This window comes from Exophiala bonariae (genome assembly GCF_035927105.1).
Source record: "Exophiala bonariae strain CCFEE 5792 chromosome Unknown scaffold_34, whole genome shotgun sequence".
Classification (NCBI taxonomy): domain Eukaryota; kingdom Fungi; phylum Ascomycota; class Eurotiomycetes; order Chaetothyriales; family Herpotrichiellaceae; genus Exophiala; species Exophiala bonariae.
In genome coordinates, this window is record NW_027042509.1 from 351,939 (window position 1) to 372,080 (window position 20,142).

The window sequence follows — 20,142 nt, forward strand, 5'->3', positions numbered from 1 at the left end:
AGTGTAAGTCAGTAGGTTGGGCAGGCGTTTACCGTTACCGTACAACAATAACACGGCTGAAGAGATAGATCAAAATGTCATGACATACCTGCGCCTTCAGACAGCCCCACTGGTGTAAAGTCGCACTCTTGGAGAGACTGGTCGAAATTGCTAGTATCTTGTGGGTGTCTGATCGTGGGCTTGAACGGGACTTCCACTCTCTTATGGTATACATCGTCCCAGATAATATCCTTGAAAAATCGATGCGACATAATCTCTTGTGCATCCATGGGTCCACTCCCAAGTCTACGCTCAGGTTTCTTTTGCAGTAAATTTTGCAGAATAGACTTACCTTCCGGGGACAGATTGCTCGTCATTGTCGGCTGATCATCCAGAATAGCATCATAGATCTCGTCCTCATCATCTCCTGGGAATGGAGTAGAATAGCAGAGCATCTGGTAAAGCATTATACCAAAACCCCACCAATCCACAGCACGACCATAGGGCTCATCCAAAAGGACTTCAGGCGGCAATCGCTCATTAGTGCCACAGAAAGTATGGGTTCTGGAATTGTGCCACATATCCTCTTTGCAATACCTGTAGTCGCTGATCATAATGTGGCCTTCGAGATCCAAGAGAATGTCGCTGAGCTTCAAGTTGCGGTGAATGATGCCATGCTCATGTAGATATTTGAGTGCCAGACAGATCTCGGCGGCATAAAACTGAGCCTGTTCAAGACGAAAGCGTACTCCGCGCTGAATATGTAGCAAGAGATTGCCACCAGCTACGTAGTTCACAAGGAAGAAGAGCTGATTTTCGGTCTGGAAACAGACATGCATGTTGAGAAGGAACGGGTGACGATCCTTGTTGGCAAGAAGCAGCACGCGCTTCTCAATTTGAACATGGTTCGTCTCGTTGTAGGAGATGATAGACTTCTTCTGCAAGGATTTTACTGCATACAACTTCTTCGAGGTCTTGCTCTCTGCTAACAGGACTTCATTAAAAACACCAACACCAAGCAAGGCTAAGAAGTTCAAGTCATCGACGCCGATATGCTCGTCCTCCAGTCCAGTGGTTAGCATAGCCATCTTGTGATCTGATATGGGTGGAAGGAAATGACTGAAGACCGAGTTGTTACCAAAGACAGAGCCTCGCTTGCTTGAATGGAAGTGAGGAAGCAGAACACAACAAAGCCCCTGCATTTCGGCCCCCTTAGCCGCCTCTAGCAATCTCACGTGACTGCAGCCTCGAGATGCCAAGACATCTCCAACTCTTGTAGGCCCATCCGCCAGGTCATGGCGCAAACGCAGGCCAAATATTCGACGACAGCATCAAAATTGAGGACGAGGACATTCGACAACACCAGGACAGTCCCTCAAATAGCAACACCGGTTCTGCGACCAAGATCTATTCCTCATCCCCGACCAAGCCCCGGGAACCACAGTGACCCGAAATTTTTACGCCGGCTAACGGCCCTGTGAAGCAAGATGAAGCTCGTTAGGTACGTCTCTGTTTGAAACTGGTATTGCGTTGGGTTGCAAAGACCAGTCGTTCCGCTGGAATACCGCCGACATCGATACAATCTCCATAGAAAACGAGAGCTAATCCTACTTTGCATGTCCAGATTTCTCATGAAATGCGCCAATGAGTCGGTGACGATCGAGTTGAAAAATGGCACCATTGTTTCCGGCACAATCACCTCGGTCTCACCTCAGATGAACACGGCACTACGCGCGGTGAAGATGACCATCAAAAACCGACTCAACCCATTAACACCGGGCGAGACGATTCAATTGGACACAATCAACATTCGAGGAAGCACAATCCGATATTTCATCCTACCAGACTCGTTACCGTTGGACACGCTCTTGATTGATGATCAACCCAAGCCCAAGAACAAAGCGAGGAAAGAGCAAGAAGGTGGTGGTACTGGTGGTAGAGGAGGACGAGGAGGACGGGGTGGTGGCAGAGGCCGTGGTGGCCCTGGTGGTAGAGGCCGAGGCCGAGGACGCGGAAGAGGTTTCTAGGCTATGCTGGACACATACAAAAGGGCACAAATCGGGAGTCACGATGGGAGGTTTTGCAGTTCAGAAAAGTTCCAATCCACATGGACGGCGTCACGGTGCTACACGCAAATTTTCCTGGGAGGAGAAAGTCAGGCGGGATTGGTCTTGACCAAGGACTCAGAACCAACCTGCTTTTGCAACGATCTGCATTCTAGATGCCTTGCTCAAGCACCTTCCTATCCGAGCTCCGCCCGTCTACCAGCAGCGCACTATCTGGAAATGATTATGAGTGCAATGCCATGGACGTCAATCTAAAACAAGCACGACTTGATGAGTAAAGACAACCCGAAGAATATTGGGTAGTGGCGACACGATACTAGGTCGCGAAAGCACAGCCATATAATATGTATGGATCGAGCTGGGTTTTCTATTCCTGCTGAAGCTGCCGATTAAACAGCTGTTTAGCACACAAACAAAAGATTCCAAAAACGACACGGTTGAGTCACTATCTTATCTTGATTCCATCTGCCATTACTCGTCTCGATCATAAATACGTCACGATGCGTTTACACAGATTACTTGTACAGGTAGTTAAGTAGTCGTGCAATTCACATTACACAGCACGACCGATCTTGGGCGACGACACCAGAGCAGTAGTGTCCCCCATATCATGCAAAGAGACAACCTCGCCGGCCTTACTTCTCGGCTCGACGAACCTCGGGTCGTGGTCGTTACTCTGTAGTTGCGATGATTTGCCGTATTGGCGACGAGAATTCTCGTTTCTCGTCCTCCGACCAGACGCGGCTTCGCTCGCAATGTGCCGGCCTGTCTTGTAGAGGGCTCTGATGGCAGGGAGACACGAGCAGATGATCGCCGTGTTAGTTTCGGCCGATGTCCAGATCACGACGTCCGAGTTCTCATCTGTGGGTTCAACAGCGTTAGGCATGGATGGATCAAGCAAGGGCGAGCGTGACCTACATAAGGGATCGATCGAGTTTACGCCAAACTGTGCGAGAAACCGTAGCCTGACGATAGATGTTATGCATGCACTGTGTCGTGGTTTAGTAATGATGAATGATAAGTCCGGCATTTCGGATCTCGACTTACAATATTCCCACTTGGAACATCACAATCAATCCTATCTTCTGCTGCAAGTCGAGCTTTAAATGAAGAAGCTCCGGGATTGGCAACGCCAAAATGACAAAATCTTGCGCTATGTTGATACCTGCATGTGCGTAGGTCAAAGCGTTGACGTTGATGCACTTCGGATTGTGAATTGTCTTGTCCCAATTGTACTGAACCGGAAGGCATTGTAACAATTGTAAGAGCATGATGATGGTCGCTGGAAGGATGACGAATCCAAGTCCCAACTTGCCCCAGATTTGAAATCGACGAGATGGGAAGATTCGAAGGTAGAACAAAAGGAGGGAGACTTTCGTGAGTAGAAGGGTGAGCACATAGAACGTCTCGCCAACCCAGACTACAGAATTAGTAGTGAGGAGGATGTAGGGGGAATATCACATACATAATTGCATGATTTTAGTGACATTGGACGCTGATACGTTCCAAGTATTCTTTCCAAGACCATGAGTACTCACTGTTTGCTTGTTAGTGGCCGTAACAGCTAAACGCAAAGAGAGCAGACTTACTCCAGCCGACGAATATGATGTTTGGAACGAGAAAGACCTAGTCACCTCAGCTTTTGCTTCTCGCGGTATCAGTATCTGGAACCAACTCACCACGGCCGCCAACATGGCAATATCATCGTTGTATATCGTTTTGCTGATGAGATATCTGGAGAGAAGACGTAGCACGACTGCTATAAAGGCTAATGTGGCGAGGACGAGATGGATCGTCACAATCTCAGATGCCCTCGATTGTGGCTTCACATCACAGACCTGCTGCTGGAGTGTTCCCAATGCTATTTTGATCAATAGGTGTTCTTATCTTGATGTCGAGATCTCACATACCTAGTGAATCGGCCAAAGTGCAATTGCTCAACATACATGCTGACGTTTCAGCTGTAAGTTGTTCGTTTTTACATTGGCAGTTGATATCCGTCAGTGAACAGTTCTCTGCAGCAAAAGTATTGAGAAGGCATGTCAACTAAGTTTGTAAGTTAGCACGCTGTCTGAGGTGATGAAGCGAATACTCATACAGTGCATTGCGACAGAGCACTGAAATCGACTTGTGCTGCATGGCTCGCTGAGATCCAGCTCAACAGCGCAAAAGGAACCAGCAAGACACTCAAGAGCTTCATCTGAGATACTTTGAGGTAGCCGAAAGCACCCGTTTCTAGAAGACTTCTAGAGCAACGGCCAGGTTCGAGCCGTGGATGCTGCGCGGTAGCAACAACGGTGGCATGGCGGTTGTACTTAAGATTTTCACTTGCCGTAAGAGAACCAGCGGTGCTCACATGTCCAGGGTCGCCTCACAACTGCAAGGCCTCGTCTCGGGAGGATTGCGCATCTCCCGGGACCACTTTGGAAGAACGATAGCTCATAGTAGTTACTGTGGAAGGCCTTGCGGATGGCTTACCGCAACGATGGGCCACTTGATCGGCAGGTGAATGTCCACAATATCTCCGTCTTCTCCTTGATCTCTCATCTGCACTGGGTCTTTTGGAGCGTTCCTGCGAGTGAGCTTTAGGCCCTGTACGAAAAGAGTATGCTCTGGACCTGGCGGTCAGGCATGCTGGCTAAGAAAGGTATGAAGTGGTTCTCTAGAGCGCACTCAAAGCATTGGCAAACGCCCAAAAAGCACTTGTGATGCCCAATGGTTTATCCACTTCGGGGGCTTTTGCACATCAGCCAGGGGAGCGATCAAGAAGATTGGCTCAAGCCGCAGGGCTCCACGTGGTGCAGCCTTGGAATCCTCGCTTCGGGGTGAATTCGGGGTGCCAAGCGAGTCAAATGGTTCGTGTGACAGCCCAGGGTGACAGGCGCATCCCGGCTATAAGGTTCGCCTATCTGGCTGATCTTCAAGGAGTGGCTTGCGCAGTGAACGTACGAAGTACCTCGTACGAAGTAGTGGGCGTGGTTAAGTTAGTGGGTAAGTTCCTGGAGAGGGCTTGGGTGTGTTTCGAAGAAAAACTCGACTTTCTTCATCCCCGTCGATGCTGACGTTCTTACTTCTTGATGAAACATTTGGCCCCTATGATCCCCCTGCTGTTACCAGGTTGTCTTCTTACATCGAGAGGAGGCCTGCAGAGTGAATGAAAGGCGCCAAAAATTTAACACTGACAGAACTACGCCTTACCCTTCATCCATTAATTATTTTTCTGCTATCGAGGTTCAACCATACGGATGTGATGATCGAAAAGAATTGACTCTATATCTATAGATTCGCTCGACGTCACGGACCAGTATCATGGAGTCTTCCTTATTCTCAACGCTGGGCTTTGCAGAGATGGAGATGATCAGACCACCTCTGACTAGTCATGAAAGGTAAGGATAATGGGGTAGAGACCAAACGCAAAAGGCTCTAGGACGCCTGTGATCCCCTCCAAGTAATCAATCCTACAGGACCCACGCTCCTCAATACCCGTAAGCAATGCTTACTGCTTGACACATGTGTCTCATATACGGCACTGAGGATGCAAAGTCGATCTACCTACAACAGACTTTAGCCTATGTTGGAGAGGGATGGCGCAACAGCGCCTCTTCACAGACACAGCAGTGTCACTAAACAATCTTAACTTTTGGTTTCTATTCTCACAAGATATGTGCTGGAGTATCATGATGTTCACCAGCAATATTCAACCTAATATTCGCATCTGATACGCCCTCTCTCCCACAAGGTCGACCTCTCACCAGCTCTTGTGGACATCCCCAATTGACTTTTTTGTCAATGTTGGAAACAGTTACTGAAGCACCCGTTGTACCACCTCCCATTTCCGAGTGGAATCTCCGAAACTGTTTGAGACTGGGAAGCACCACGCACTGATAAGGTTGACACTCCATCTTGTGCTGATATCTTCAAGAGTTGTCAAGATTCTGCATGTATGGACTGCTTTCCAAGGCTACCAGCAGGAGAAAATAGGCCTTTGCTAGCTACTGGCTCAGCGCTGAGCTAGAGGGCTACCACCATGCATACGACATTCCTCAACCACTACTATCTAATCAGTTTTAGACATTACGTCATTCACAATCATCTGCTGCAAGGCTCTTATCTCAGGAGTAGTGAAAAATCATGGCATCGAACGAGGAAACTGATGGTTTTTCGCATTCCAACAGGCTTTGATCAATTCCCAAACTAGACGACGACATGAGTTACTTATAGAACATCACTACAATCTTCGTCTACGATGAATGCCCCTGGAGGAGTATCGTCACAGGAACTTTGACACAGCGAATCGCAGATTTTGACGTGTGTGTTAGGGCCTCTCAGGAAGCCTCGCTACCTACAAGTTGATCTTGCTTCATTCATCACAAATCACAGCAGCTATCATCTCTGGCTGGAACCAATCCTGCACAGGTTTCTGTTTGCTGATTTAGCACTAATGTCAGTGAGAGTAGCTTTGACTTTTCTTGTTGTTCCAAAGACTAGGCAATCTCCCAGTAAGAACTTAAATGGCTGCAACATCTCATTACTGATCGGGTAAGTTGCAAGCTCTTCGCTGGAACATATCCGCATCCACAGCAAGAACCACCACCTTCTTTATCCTAGACATCTATTTACTTGCCTTATTCCCAAAGAAGTCATCTTTTACTCTCACGCTATTGATGGCAGCTACCTCGGTAAACAGAGTCGTATCATGATGCAGGGGGCCGTAAGACGCAAGTCTTTTTGGTGGCAATTATTATCCGAGGCTGCACTAGCTATTGGTCGCCATCCCACCAGGGGATCTCTGTGACCTGGTTTAATACCAGATAACACTTTCTCAATCTATCATTCACAACCTGAATACAAGGACACACAGATCTAGACCTAGTATCCACCGGGAATGAAGTGCTGCATCTCATTCTGACCAGCATCTGTTAGCTGCTATTGCTTCGTCAGAGCTGACAACCCCGCCGCCTACACCGACCCCGTGTTCTGAACTTTAAGTGCTCGTGATTGGTCACACCAGACTTTCTTTACAATTCAAACACGAACCTGATAGCTTTTGGAAAGTCGCCGGACAAGTATAAAGTATCCGCTCTCCCCGGGTACGACTCAGCTGACACGATGCATCAACTCGACAAAATTCTTCACGCCAGGATTGTGTCTTTTTACTCAATATAACTAGCGAGGTAAATAACGAAGACTATTCGGAACAGTTCTTTCTATTTCTCATCTTCCAACATTCTCTTGCTCGCGACAGATCACCGACCATGTCAATAGAAATCCAGACTGCTTTTGGCCATGCATTGCCACCAGCGCCTCGACATGCTATCACCACACATGTCCCGACCTGGAGATCACTCGAGCGGTTTCGAGACCATGACCCAGAGCTCATGGGCTCCTTCAAGAGCATGTATCCTCGCTTCTGGATACATCCTGATATTTTGCAAGTGAGTAGCGAACCCCAGGCAATAAGAGCCAGCAGAAAGCTTCGCGTCCAACGCAAATATTCATTGACGTTGTCATCCCTAGTTGTCCGCGAAGATTATCGAATTCTCGGGAGAGAAAGAGAAAGCGTGCTTCATCTTCCCTTCACTGCAAACTGCTCAAGACGCCATTGGATACTCTACTTCCCAGAGGAGAGGTAAAGATGCAGTCTTGCGTGATCACATCACGATACGTATTTTCATAGCACAACTTCCAATGTTCGTGGTCTTCTTTCCCCCACCTTCAACGGGCGTTGTGCACGGCTTCTGGGTCCATGCAGGATCTGGGATCTCCTCGCGATTTGCGGAAGAAACTTTGAAGCACCTGGACACTCTCAAGGAAGTGCAGGCTGGCGATCCAAGTCTCAGCAAAAGAGCTGATAGTCCAGCTCATGTCACTTTGCGGCAGAGAATTGCAGGACTTCTCGAACGTGCTCCTGCTGATCCACCACGGGACAACAAAGTCGGCGAGAATGATGTTTATCTCTTTCAGACAGGCATGTCTTCGATTTATTGGGTTCACCAATACCTACTCAGCAAGTTCAATGCCTCCAGTGTCTTGTTCGGATTTGCGTTTCACTCAACCATTCATATCCTCGAGGACTATGGCCCAGGTTATGAGTTCCTAGGTCTAGGCACAGACGATGAGATTGATAAACTTGAGCAACATCTCTCATCACTTTCGGAACAAGGCAAGACTCTCCAAGCCATTTGGGCGGAATTTCCATCGAATCCATTGCTTGTGACGCCGAACCTTTTTCGACTGCGAAATCTTGCAGACACGTACCAGACCCTCCTTATTATCGACGACACAATTGGTAGCTTCTGCAGTGTGGATGTCCTTGGAGTCGCGGATATTGTGGTCTCCTCATTGACAAAAACATTCAGTGGGTACGCCGACGTGATGTCAGCTTCTGCCGTTCTGAACCCGTCCTCGAAAAGATATGCGGAACTGAAAGAGCTTTTTGACGACAAGTACACCAACAATTTCTTTGCGGGTGACGCAGAGACTCTCGAGCAGAACAGCCGCACTTACCTGGAGCGTTCTGCGGTTGCTAACAACAATGCTGAAGCCGTGGTGAACTATCTGCAGAGTAAAGCCGCAGATACAAACAGCCGAGTGAAGCAGGTATTCTACCCTACTGTCTCATCCTCACTGAATAATTACACGCCATTCATGCGAAAGCCCACCGCGGAATTCAAACCAGGCTACGGAACACTCCTGAGTGTGGAGTTCGACACGTTGGAGGCGACACGGACTTTCTATGACAACTTTCACGTGCATCAAGGGCCACACTTTGGAGCACATCTGACCTTGACGATGGGCTACACCATAGGGATCTATGGCACCACGCTAGACTGGGCAGCCAAGTATGGTCTCAGAATCGAGCAAGTTCGTATAGGAGTAGGCTTGGAGGAGACGCAGGAACTATTGAACGTGGTCAAAACGGCTGTGGACGCTGCAGATGCTTTGGTCAAGAGCTAATTCAGACGAGAGTGAATGTGATAGACTCGCATCCCAATCAATGGCGATATCCTATCGACAGCTTCAATTTTTATTCGAAATATACTTACCACCAGCCACACGAGCCTGCAATTTTGTGACCTGATCATCCTGGACCCTCAAATATTCCTCAAAGCTCGCACGATAAGTATCAAACATCTCCGAGAACAGGGGCTTCCGATCCGTCCAGCCGGTCAGTCTCCGTATCTTCTCACTGCCCACCCACTGAGAGAAGCCAAACAACCAATCCACAAAATCCACGCCGGGAGCATCCAACGACGGAAACCCAGCCCATTTGACCTTCAAGCCATACGACTTCTCGATCTCCCGCCCTACCTCCGCCGCGGTCTCGTACCTGTGGCTCGAAATATTGAAGACCTGGCCCGTGACCACGGCCCTCTCGCTCGTCGCGATCGCCACGTACGCGGCCGCGACGTCGTCGCCGTGCGTGCCGTGCATGACACTGCGTGGATCCGACGGCAGCGTGAGCTCCGCGAGCCCCGCGTCGACGGCCTGCTGCGCCAGCGTGAAGATCGGCGCGTAGTAGGTGCCGGTGCGGCCGTAGAAGGTGGTCGGGCGCGTCAGCACGGCGTCGAAGTCGGCGCTGTGGTCGAAGATCCTCTGCGAGTGTTTCGTGCGCAGTGCCAGCTGCGGCGGCCCGTTGAGCGGCGACTCCTCCGTGTGCGGCTGCAGGTCTGCGTGGCCGTCGTACGCCGTCGTACCGTAGTCCTTGCAGCCGCTGGTGAAGATGACGAGGGGCCGGGCGCGCGCGCTGCTCTCGTTCTTTTCCTTGACGGTGCGGTAACGTGCCGCGATGGCTTTGAACAGCTTGATCGAGTCCTCGAAGTGGCCGACGTAGTTGCTGATGTCTTCAGTCGTGGATGCCACGACGTCGATGGCTGGGAGAGTCGCAACGAACGATGTGTCCGCTGCGGATCCGATCACCGGGATGATTTCATCTCGCAGCAGCCCTGGCGCGTGTCTGGCGTCGCGGATCAGGCCGTAGGTCTGCCAGCCTGATATTGCGAAGATTCGCGCGGCCGCGCTTCCCAGGAAGCCGTTGGCTCCGGTCACGAGTACTGTTCGTGGTGCCATGTTTGGTTCACCTTATGACAGATTTGAATCCATAGCGCTGATACTCGCCCTGGAGGTACCCTAGTCTTAAATACTACTTACATTGAATCCCATGACTGATCCCCGGATGAATTAATAATATGATTGAACTGGAACTTGGTCTGCAGTGGTGAGGCTTTCGGCTCCTAACCGTTTGCAGCCAAAACCCGAGGTATATACGACAATATGAATTCACAGCCATCTGAATTTACCCTGCAGTGACGACTTAGCGTGGATTGTTAAGAGCTCTCATTCTTACACGTATAGTGGGCTGATGCTTGACGTATTTAGATCTATGAGCTCTTGCGGCGATACCAAGCACTCGTCTCCCCGAAGGCGAGTACGCACATGCGTATGCCCACTCGTTTTCTTTTTCAGCACGTCGGCGGCTAGTAAGAGGTTATACCGATTGTGCAGTTCTCCCCAGTCCCTAAACTGGAATCTGACAACAACCATACTTAAAACATAGAACAAGCGTTACGTGATTGGGTACCTCGTGGACAGCCTATTCAATAGTCCTCCACCTCAGCATACTCTCCCGGAAAATCACTGAGGTCGAAGAACACGCGTATCGTTGATATTGGGAGGATGGTTTGAGACGGCCCTGGTGTCCGCTCGTAATCAAGAGGTGGTGCCCCAATAACCCATCCGCAAATGATTCGACTGTCTTTCATGCGCATTTCATATGTGAGTGTGATATTACTATTTGGCTCTGGTGAGGCATGCGTCTTGTAGGACAGTACGAAGCTTGTAAAATCCAATATATAACTCCTGAACTCTGTGGTAATGTTTGTGAATTTTGATTTACCATGACTTGGCATCATGCATGGGCCATCGGGCTCACCCCAGCAATCATGTCCCAGTCTAAGTGACTGCCATCGTGAAATTCGTGTTTGCCCTGCAGAGTAGGAATAGATGGGTACCACTCGGTAATCCCCAAGGGGTAATATCATGTAGTGGTAGGTCTGAACGGGCTCATAGTACAGTCGTACATTCAATTGGGCCAGCAGGTCGAGAAAAATAGTTGCAGGAAGACCGTAGTAAAGGATTACAGTCTCGGCGAGATGGATAGATAGCTGCCATTCGGAGCCGTGCGGATGCATACAGACAATTTGAAGAAATTCACTCACCTTTATTATAGCATTCGTCAGTCGAAGTGTTCTCAGACGTTTGACTCTCAGCAATCGTAGGTCTATCTCGAGGTCCAAAACAAGGCTATCGAAGTCTATGGGTTGAGTGTGGTCTAGGGTGCTACCACTGCCAGGCGCTGGAGTTGTATGCGCTACATCGAGAGGATCATCTGAATCGTCTGGCATATCCGAAGTGGCCATCCGGTCCGAGTTTTGCCGAATGAGGTCCGCCAGATCAGGCCAGGGGTCTTCAAGCTTGACTTGGATATCAAGGTCGTAGATGCTCGGGAATGACCGAATCCATGATATACTATCTGTAAGAGCTACCCAGAGAGGATAACCGAGTCTCGTGTCATTGCAGGTCACACTATACCGCAGTTTCAGCATCAAAGTCTCAATATGGTGGCAAGAGGGCCACATATCCCTGTAAATCTGATTAAATTTCCTAGCCTCTAAATCAATTGTCAAATCTGTGACCGTGGGACAACAAGCGGCAGCTTCGAGCAAGCTATGGAGAGTGCCGAGAGTGCGAACGTGTTTGTCTTTGGGAGCCCGCCAGTGGGGACGACATGCCCATATGCTTGCGCGCTGCGAAATACGGTCGTCATTCTGGAACCGAATCCTGAAGCAAGGCTCTGACCTACGCGATTCCAATCCATAATCCTCAGGAATTATAATCTTGTGACAGTTAACAAGGTTGTTCAGTGCATCTGCGATGATGGCAACAGAGAATGAGTCCAAGGGTCGCTCGCGTGGGGTCTCAGTTCACAGTAGCGTCGAAAAAGTCGCAAAATATTGGGATGGGTCACACCTTTCAACAAGGATTGATATCGATCATACCATGTCGCAGAATCCAAGGCTCCGAGTAGCAGCACCATTGGGTTCCATACCACCCTTTCCACTAGTGTTGCATATGAGCTCTGAGAGATCGCGATCAAGCCTGCCCAACATTTCTCGAATTCATTGAGGTACAAGATAGAGAATAGTGGTTTAGCTCCAAGGATTGACCACTCTCGGCAGACCAGCCGAAAGGCCTTCAGGTGTAAAGGTCCAACTGATTCGAGGATACGCTCCATTATTTCCCACGGTAACAGCGGGAGAGGCTTTGGTGGGGCACTATCGATCTGTTGCGATGACAGTGGTGGGCTCTTTCTTTTAACCGGCTGAAGAGACAGCAGTGTTTGTCGAAAGGGCTGGGAAGACACATCGCTACAAGCGAAGAGGAATGTGATGTAACTTACGTGGTTGTGGCCTGAACATAGATGACACAGCGCCCAAGGACATAGGACCATGGTGCCTTATCACACACAGGTGGCACTAACTTGCTTCACCGCATTGGTAGCCTGAGGAAGATTGATTGCTCACTTACTCGTAGTATTCAATTTGCTTCAATGTGCTAAATTTAGGCTGGATTAGTGACAAGTGGTAGAGTGCATGTACACTCCACCGTATTGGTGCATCTGTGGAGCTATGCTCCGATCTAAACTTTTTGCCTGGACTTGAAGCTGGGTGCGCAGGCAGAGCGAAGGCCTCTACGAGGACTGCTCCAACCATTTTCAAATCCACAGATGCTGTATACATGTCGGGTGATACAGCAGCGCATCACACTATGGCGTCGACCGATACCCTTGTCGCAGCTGCGGCGCAGTATCTTGACACTTGCAATCGAATCGTCCTGTGATGATACCTGCGTGGCCATCCTATCGAAACAGAAGGGACGGGCAACCATACATTTCAATGAGAAAATCACCAGCAAAAACACGGGCAAGGGTGGAATCGTTCCCCTAGAGGCTTTACTCAGCCATCAAGAGCACATGTCCCAACTCGTGGACACATCTTTGGCATGGCTTCCACCGGTCGAATTGGAGACATGCAGTTCAAAGATAATGCACCTTCAAAATGGGGAGCGCAAGCGGAAACCCGACTTTGTTTCGGTCACGCGAGGGCCTGGAATGCTGAGTAACTTGAGCGTCGGTGTCAACACAGCCAAAGGACTTGCTACGGCATGGCAGGTACCTCTGGTAGGAGTTCATCACATGCAGGCACATATGCTTACTTCACGATTGGTGGATGCGATGAGAACCGATCAGAACGAGTCAACCTCGACCATGCCGGAATTCCCATTCCTTACATTGCTGGTTAGTGGAGGACATACGATGCTCGTCTACTCCAAGGGCTTGGTTGAGCACGAAATCATTGCCACAACTGGGGACATTGCGGTCGGCGATGAATTGGACAAGTGCGGACGACTCATCTTACCCAAGCATGTACAAGACTCCTTGCCAGACACCGGATATGCCAAATACCTATCAAAGTATGCGTTTGAAGGTTACAACTTCGAGGAATGGCTCATACCGAAATCAAGATCTGATGAGCTTGACATGTCATTGAACCAATTCGGGTGGAAAATACCCATTCCATTGGTTCGCACTAGAGATCTGGCATTCAGCTTCGCTGGCATATCGAGTTCGGTGAAACGAATTCTGGACAGTCGAAGCGTGAGCGAGGAAGAGCGACTGGCGCTGGCAAGATCGACGATTGGCGCAACATTCGATAGTATGGGTTCTCGCATCATTATGGCGTTGGAGATGCTGCGTGACCGTCAAGTCGAAATATCTACGCTCGTGGTTAGTGGAGGCGTGGCAGCCAACGACTTCCTGCGGTTTCATCTACGGCGGACACTTGATGTGAGAAAGATGGGACACGTTGGCCTCAGTTTCCCACCGGTGGAATTGTGCACGGATAACGCGGCCATGATTGGATGGGCAGGGATTGAAATGTTGGAGGCAGGGTATACATCCGATTTGGCATTCCATCCCCGACGCGCCTGGAGCATGGATAGCGAATCTGAGGAAGGAGGCATTTTGGGCGGGGGAGGATGGAATAGGGCTGGGATGGAGTAAATAAAAATCCATATCAGGAAATCAGAAAAGCAGAAAACCCTTGGAAAAGGACACGATCCCACCCCAACTGGAGGTATGATACGAGTCCGTCTTGACTCTGGAGTAGCATTCTCGTGTGCACGTGGTTGAGATTTCCATCAATTTCAAGCACGCGCCGTCGCCGTCCGTATCCGAAGAGGTGTTGATTGGGTGATAGACTTCACCAAGGCTTTCAAAATACGACGCGTGTTGATTGGACGAGAATACGAAGCAAGAAGCAATGCGGGAAGTTGAGAAAGCACAGCCATGAGTCACCTGTCAAAAACTAATCCGTGCTCCGTCCGCCGTGACAGAAGGATAAGGTAGGTGGATCCGGAGCCGTCACAGAACTTCCGGAGTGGAATGGAATGATAGGTGAAGAGTGACTGGCTTTGTGAGAAAGGAATCCATCTCCAGGGCTGTGAACCTTTGGCGAAAATGCACCATCATTGATTGATTGCGGCAGTGCAAAGATAGAACCAAGCTTTCGCGGATCCTTGCGGGTAGAATGGAGAATGGTTACAAGGAGTGTTGGAGGTGTTTCCCACCAAGCACCTGATTATTATTGTTTTGGTTTTGATCAAACTGTTCATACCTGCATGAAAGTTTCGAGCGACATGCTGTTAATAGTTCGGTATTGATACCTCGACCGGTGAGCATCCAAGGTACCGCTAAAGCCGATGTGTGACTGGATGAAAAGCGATACCGAGGGACTGTAAGGCCACCCGTAGCTCCTGAGTAATGACGTTTGACTTGTGCTTGTAAAACAACTACTGCTGGACGGTTTTAGCTTTCATTCGCAAAAAAGTGGCACGATGGGGAGTCGGGTTGTGGCCCTCAGGCACCAAAATATTTTTATCACGGACCACAGAGTGTTGCATTTCCTAGAAGGGCTTCGATAACTCCCGTCATTTTGACTTTCGAAGCGGTACGTCTTTCCCCCGGTCCGACCACGTGATACCATCCACCAAACTTAGCGGGGCTGTGAGTGGTGCAAAGGCATTGCGCAAGGCTGACTGGCACTGAGATCACCAAAGGCCAGTGGAGCCCAAGCTTCGTACACCCTGCAACTTCAAAAGGTGCGGACTTGGTATCTGTACTCGTATCATTTGGTAAGCAGTAGTGGCAGGCCCCAGGACTTGCAACTTGATATGTCATCGGCCAGTCTGTTCGTAGGTATCTACCTAGGCATTACAACTTCAGTCTGCAAGGAGAAGTTGAATACTCATCTTATCTGGGTGCCTGTGTATGGCGACGACAAAACGACTGTTGATGACCAGTGAGATATCAGACAAATCTTGTAGTCCATGCTGTGCGTACATGAGTGCTTTACAAAAGATGGCAATGTCAGATCAATTTAACTGCCAGTGAGGCAGAGTCGCCAATGGACTCGGAGGTCAAAGCATCGCTACGGCCGACATCACTCAAGTTGTGGCCGAGCAGAAAGAACGAATACTAGGAGAAACAGTCTTTTGAAATTAGTATTGTCACTGGGGGGGGATTCACACCCCGAACCCAGCATGGAGACAAGAAAGACTGTGTACCACCCGTATGCATATTACATGCCGCGCCACTTTGACACCAGAAGTAAAGAGAAACATTTGGGCAAGCACGACACAGGAAACCCCCCCCCCCTGCACCTGCCAAGAAATTGAACAGGCAGCAGTCGCAACTTCAACTTCCTCACATCATGCCTGCTAACCCGCCCATGACTCTCCATCTCTCTCTCTCTTTTCATTTCCTGATCCTTCAACTCTCCCTCTTTGCCTTGTGCTTGCTCAATCCGGACATAAGGCCACAATTCCAGAGACATTCGTCCTGAGTTGTTGCCACTTGGCCTGAGGTTGTGACCAATTCACCATCTCCCCCCAACTTCAACTTCACCTCATCATCGTATCTGGGTATCTCTTGCTCATCAAAGGACAGTGTGTATTCAATACATCACTCTACCAATAAACGAACACTTGTGCACACCTCAACCCCTCGACCTTACCTATCGCGGCCTTTCAAGCGTCTGCTGTGACCCACTGGCACTGCCCGAGAAGCCTCACTCCTCCAACAACGAACCGATATCACTCTTGAACAACCACCTCTCCTTTGCGCCCGGTTTTTATCACCAATCGATATCCACTCCTACCAACAGACTCTGCCGCACTAGCAAAGAGTAGTCTCGAATCCCACATCAAAAGAACAAGGAATACCTTCACCTGTGAGTTAAATCAACACTTGGTCTCGTACTGTCCAACCGTTTTGGTCGATATTCATTGGAACGGGTGAGTCATAAGCCACGGAGAACTCTTCAAAGTCATCCAATAGACCGGATGCTAAACCTTGGATTAGCACCTTGCGTGTCATCTGCAACTCGTCTCGGCTGTCTCCTCTCCTCAAATACCAACCATGTCTTCCTCAACCATGCCACCTCCTCCCACTCCCTTCTCTCATCGTCGGTCACATCGAGTCATCACCACAAATCTTCCTCAGTCTCCACCCGCTTCTCCAGAGTCATCAGCATGCATACTGCGTAAGATGTCCTTGTCCAAAGGTGCCACATTCCACTATTCTTCATCTCGACCAACCAAGGACGACCCAGTTCTGAGCATCCCTCATCTGGCGCATCGTTCACCAACATGCTCTTCATCCACCCTCACTAGCTGGCTGTCTGAGAAAACAGACATTCCTCAAAGCATCGCAGACTTCGAGCATACCTTTTCTGGCGCTCGTGGAAAGAAAACCTCAACTCGCCGTCGATCTGCACAACACTTTGAACAACTCCCCGTTCGCCGCGTTACACTGCCGTCTGACGAGGGCTTGGGATCTTCTATCAGCCCTGCAAGTGATAAAGGACTTTCCAAGTCTTTTGAAAGAGCTTTGGATTTGTTGTCGAATAAGGATAGTGCCTTGGGCACCTCGATTAGTGACTCAGTGGAGCAAGTGGGACACCACTCTGAAGAAGACGGTCTTGTTCAAGACTTGATTCAAGGTTGGATTGCCCGCTGTATGATGATGTGTGATGATATTAACCCTACCCCTACAGAAGCTGACTCGCCAGACCCAACACTCCGACCCTCGCGGCAACGAGTCTCTAGAAATTCAAACGGCATCGTCCGATCTGCTGTCACTCAAAGCATCGCTCCCCCCCTTTCTCGACCCGTTGCTCGCCATCCTGTTTTGAGCACTGTCGCCAGAAAAAAGATTGACGAATATATAATCACTCCCATCCTAGAGGAAACTCGCTTTGAAACTCTTCATCCTCTTGTCACTGCTCTTGGATCTAAGGCGAACAAATCCATTAGATGCTTGCGTGATTTGGAACAAAGTCTCATTTCACAACCCCTGGTAAGCACGTTGACCTCACAACGATCCCTCTGGTCTGACAAAGCCATCAAGACACTTGCCATCTCAACTCAACTCTATCGATCATTTGGAGAGTTTACTATCCAACTTGTTGTCGATACCTATCAACAGCTCTCTGAATCAGACCAACGACGAGCTGCTGATCGTCCCTACGATAACGGTTACTTTCTTGACTTGGTTCAACAAGTCAACAGATTAGCCAGCCACATCGGGTCGTCTAGCTCAGCCCAGCAGACTGATTCTGCTGAAGAGTCCGACCCAATGGCTTACTCTCCCGATGACGAGGTCACCTTGGAAGGTGGCCTCGATCAGACTGGCCACCTCGCCGAACTTGTCCGCTGGAAGAACGGCAAAGGCATTTCTCTCAGAACTGGTCAGGTCTACGAGCCCACTCCGGGACTCAAACGACAGAGCAGTACCGCCTTGGATGAAGATGTTGAGCGATCAATGGCTCGCAGAAAAAAAGGATATATTCCCGAAATCATCGAGATGAAGTGCTCTGACAAAACTTGTGGAAAGATCTTCACTCGGAAGTGTGATCTGGCCAAACATGAGAAGACTCATTCTCGCCCATTCAAGTGCCCAGATGCAAACTGCAAGTATCATGAGCTTGGTCTCCCAACAGAAAAGGAAAGAGAGCGTCACTTCAACGACAAACACAGTGATAGCCCTCTCTTCTTCAAGTGCGACTATTGTGAGTTCCGCACCAAGCGCGAGTCGAATTGCAAGCAGCACATGGAGAAGAAACATGGTTGGCATTACGAACGCGCCAAGGGTAAAGACAAGGCCACTCCAGGCATGACCAGATTGACACCTGCTCAAACCCCTCGCACCCCAAGCATTGACTTTTCTCCAAGCCCAGCAGTCTCTATCAGAACTTGGGACGACACCAGCTCCATCGCGGGAAGCATCTCAGGAAGCATCGCCGGAAGCACTGCTATGACTCCCTTTGATCAACCACTCAATCACTTTGACACTGCCTTTGCACAGGCACCTGTCACCTATTCCAACCCAATCTTCCCACGAGCCAGCCGACCCACCCAGTATGGCCATGGTGCAGATGACTTTGATTTCAACAATTTCCCTCACAACTATCACAACTCTGCTCAAGCCTATATTTCACCTACCAACACAACTCCCATCACTCCTCACATGATGGGCACACCAATCACTCCGGCTTATAGCAACATCACAGAGCCATCTCCATACAGTACTCATATGGATATTTCCATGGACTGCAACAATGGTACTGTGTGGAACACCGGTCTTCCAACACCCGGTTCTTTCCTCCAGGCACACTCACGCAATCCATCCATCTCCGACTATTCTCCCATGATTGCTGGTCCTTCGGGTCAGTCATTTGGTGATGAGCCAATGATGGGCAATGACTTTGACTTCCCACAGGGAGACTTTTCATTGTTTGCTGGTGAGAGTTCCAGTGCATTCTCAAACCCAGCTGCTGCAAATGCTACACTCTTCCCAAGTGAGCCTGAAGCATTTGCCACTTTGGACAACGATCCAATGTTCAACGAACAATGGGAGAACGACATGTTTGACTTCAACATGGATACCAAGCCTCTTGGTAACTAGAAGAACGATGATGTCAATGGCGCGCAGCCCATCTACAAAGTTCACGGACTTGTCAGCTCTCCTGCTCAAGTCTGTCGAGAAATGTAAATTTTACTAGGGGCTGAAAATCTCCAAATTGTTTCCTTTCACTCCTCCACCCATCTTTGGAAAATCTTCAAAAAAAAAAGATGCTCGGTGTTGAAACGGGTGTGCTGAGTTTCTATGATGGCCTATGTGGCCTGGTTTCTTTATGATGTTATGAATACTATTATTACTACGGGGTCGGAGAATGGAACGGGCCCCGAGTTTGGGGACGGAGCTAGGATGAAAGAAATGCCACAGAAGGGAGACTGTTTCAATCACACAGAATATTAAGAAGGCAGGCGGAGCCTCATACGTTTGCTCATCGACCGAACATGGTTTGGGTCGTCATTATGCAAGACAGGTGGGAATGGATTGGCTTTTACATGCTCTATTTCAGGTCTCAATACAAACATAAGAACAATATCTTCTCAATTATGATCCTCCATCATTTGTCTTAACGTTCTCCTTTCACTTGTGAACACGAAGCTCTCATCCGTGCCCAGTCATGTTTGTAATTGAATGACCAAGACCAAGAGAACGCCACCACAAGTAGTTAGATCCCCATGTCCTTGGTCGTGACACCCAAGGAGCACCTCGGGACTAGTTAGTTCCTAACTACAAACCATCACTCGCCGTGATCCTCGAACGCCTATCATCTCAGTGGAGGCAGATACGGGGAAGGAAAAAGGAACGTTTCGTGCGTCTTATTTTTAGCCATCAACGACATTTAATGGGCCTTCGTGATAAAAAGTGTTTTAATCTTTTTTTTTCCGTCACCGGGCTCTCAGGGCGGATGCCACATGCCGTGCGACGAGCGTAGGTACAGGACTTCATACACATACATACATACAAGCACAGTCAACAGAGAGTGTGGTAGTCTGGCGGATTCGATGTTGACGACGACGACGACGACGACGACGACAACAACAACAACAACAACAACAACAACAA

The 20,142-nt window shown here is 49.2% G+C and overlaps 8 protein-coding genes across 8 annotated transcripts; 4 read left to right on the forward strand and 4 right to left on the reverse strand.

The window, feature by feature from the left end:
- Positions 1 to 77: 77 nt before the first annotated feature.
- LTR84_008957 (uncharacterized protein) lies at positions 78 to 1,067 on the reverse strand (the record flags this gene model as incomplete). The annotated part of the gene is made up of 1 exon (XM_064852500.1): positions 78 to 1,067. The coding sequence occupies one exon, from the start codon at positions 1,065 to 1,067 to the stop codon at positions 78 to 80; it is 990 nt and encodes a 329-aa protein (XP_064701475.1).
- A 543-nt stretch (positions 1,068 to 1,610) lies between these two features.
- SMD1 (mRNA splicing protein smd1) lies at positions 1,611 to 2,006 on the forward strand (the record flags this gene model as incomplete). The annotated part of the gene is made up of 1 exon (XM_064852501.1): positions 1,611 to 2,006. One exon carries the CDS (start codon positions 1,611 to 1,613, stop codon positions 2,004 to 2,006), a length of 396 nt encoding a protein of 131 aa, XP_064701476.1.
- Positions 2,007 to 2,598: 592 nt separating this feature from the next.
- LTR84_008959 (uncharacterized protein) lies at positions 2,599 to 4,245 on the reverse strand (the record flags this gene model as incomplete). The annotated part of the gene is made up of 8 exons (XM_064852502.1): positions 2,599 to 2,906; positions 2,964 to 3,034; positions 3,093 to 3,465; positions 3,511 to 3,582; positions 3,635 to 3,671; positions 3,725 to 3,906; positions 3,956 to 4,091; positions 4,144 to 4,245. 8 exons carry the CDS (start codon positions 4,243 to 4,245, stop codon positions 2,599 to 2,601), a joined length of 1,281 nt encoding a protein of 426 aa, XP_064701477.1.
- Positions 4,246 to 7,300: 3,055 nt separating this feature from the next.
- LTR84_008960 (uncharacterized protein) lies at positions 7,301 to 9,002 on the forward strand (the record flags this gene model as incomplete). Its single annotated transcript, XM_064852503.1, has 2 exons — positions 7,301 to 7,480; positions 7,563 to 9,002. The coding sequence occupies 2 exons, from the start codon at positions 7,301 to 7,303 to the stop codon at positions 9,000 to 9,002; spliced, it is 1,620 nt and encodes a 539-aa protein (XP_064701478.1).
- A 63-nt stretch (positions 9,003 to 9,065) lies between these two features.
- On the reverse strand, positions 9,066 to 10,115 carry LTR84_008961 (uncharacterized protein; the record flags this gene model as incomplete). Its single annotated transcript, XM_064852504.1, has 1 exon — positions 9,066 to 10,115. One exon carries the CDS (start codon positions 10,113 to 10,115, stop codon positions 9,066 to 9,068), a length of 1,050 nt encoding a protein of 349 aa, XP_064701479.1.
- Positions 10,116 to 10,642: 527 nt separating this feature from the next.
- On the reverse strand, positions 10,643 to 11,650 carry LTR84_008962 (uncharacterized protein; the record flags this gene model as incomplete). Its single annotated transcript, XM_064852505.1, has 1 exon — positions 10,643 to 11,650. One exon carries the CDS (start codon positions 11,648 to 11,650, stop codon positions 10,643 to 10,645), a length of 1,008 nt encoding a protein of 335 aa, XP_064701480.1.
- A 1,181-nt stretch (positions 11,651 to 12,831) lies between these two features.
- Positions 12,832 to 14,166, forward strand: LTR84_008963 (uncharacterized protein; the record flags this gene model as incomplete). The annotated part of the gene is made up of 1 exon (XM_064852506.1): positions 12,832 to 14,166. The coding sequence occupies one exon, from the start codon at positions 12,832 to 12,834 to the stop codon at positions 14,164 to 14,166; it is 1,335 nt and encodes a 444-aa protein (XP_064701481.1).
- Positions 14,167 to 16,596: 2,430 nt separating this feature from the next.
- LTR84_008964 (uncharacterized protein) lies at positions 16,597 to 19,128 on the forward strand (the record flags this gene model as incomplete). The annotated part of the gene is made up of 1 exon (XM_064852507.1): positions 16,597 to 19,128. The coding sequence occupies one exon, from the start codon at positions 16,597 to 16,599 to the stop codon at positions 19,126 to 19,128; it is 2,532 nt and encodes an 843-aa protein (XP_064701482.1).
- Positions 19,129 to 20,142: the final 1,014 nt, after the last annotated feature.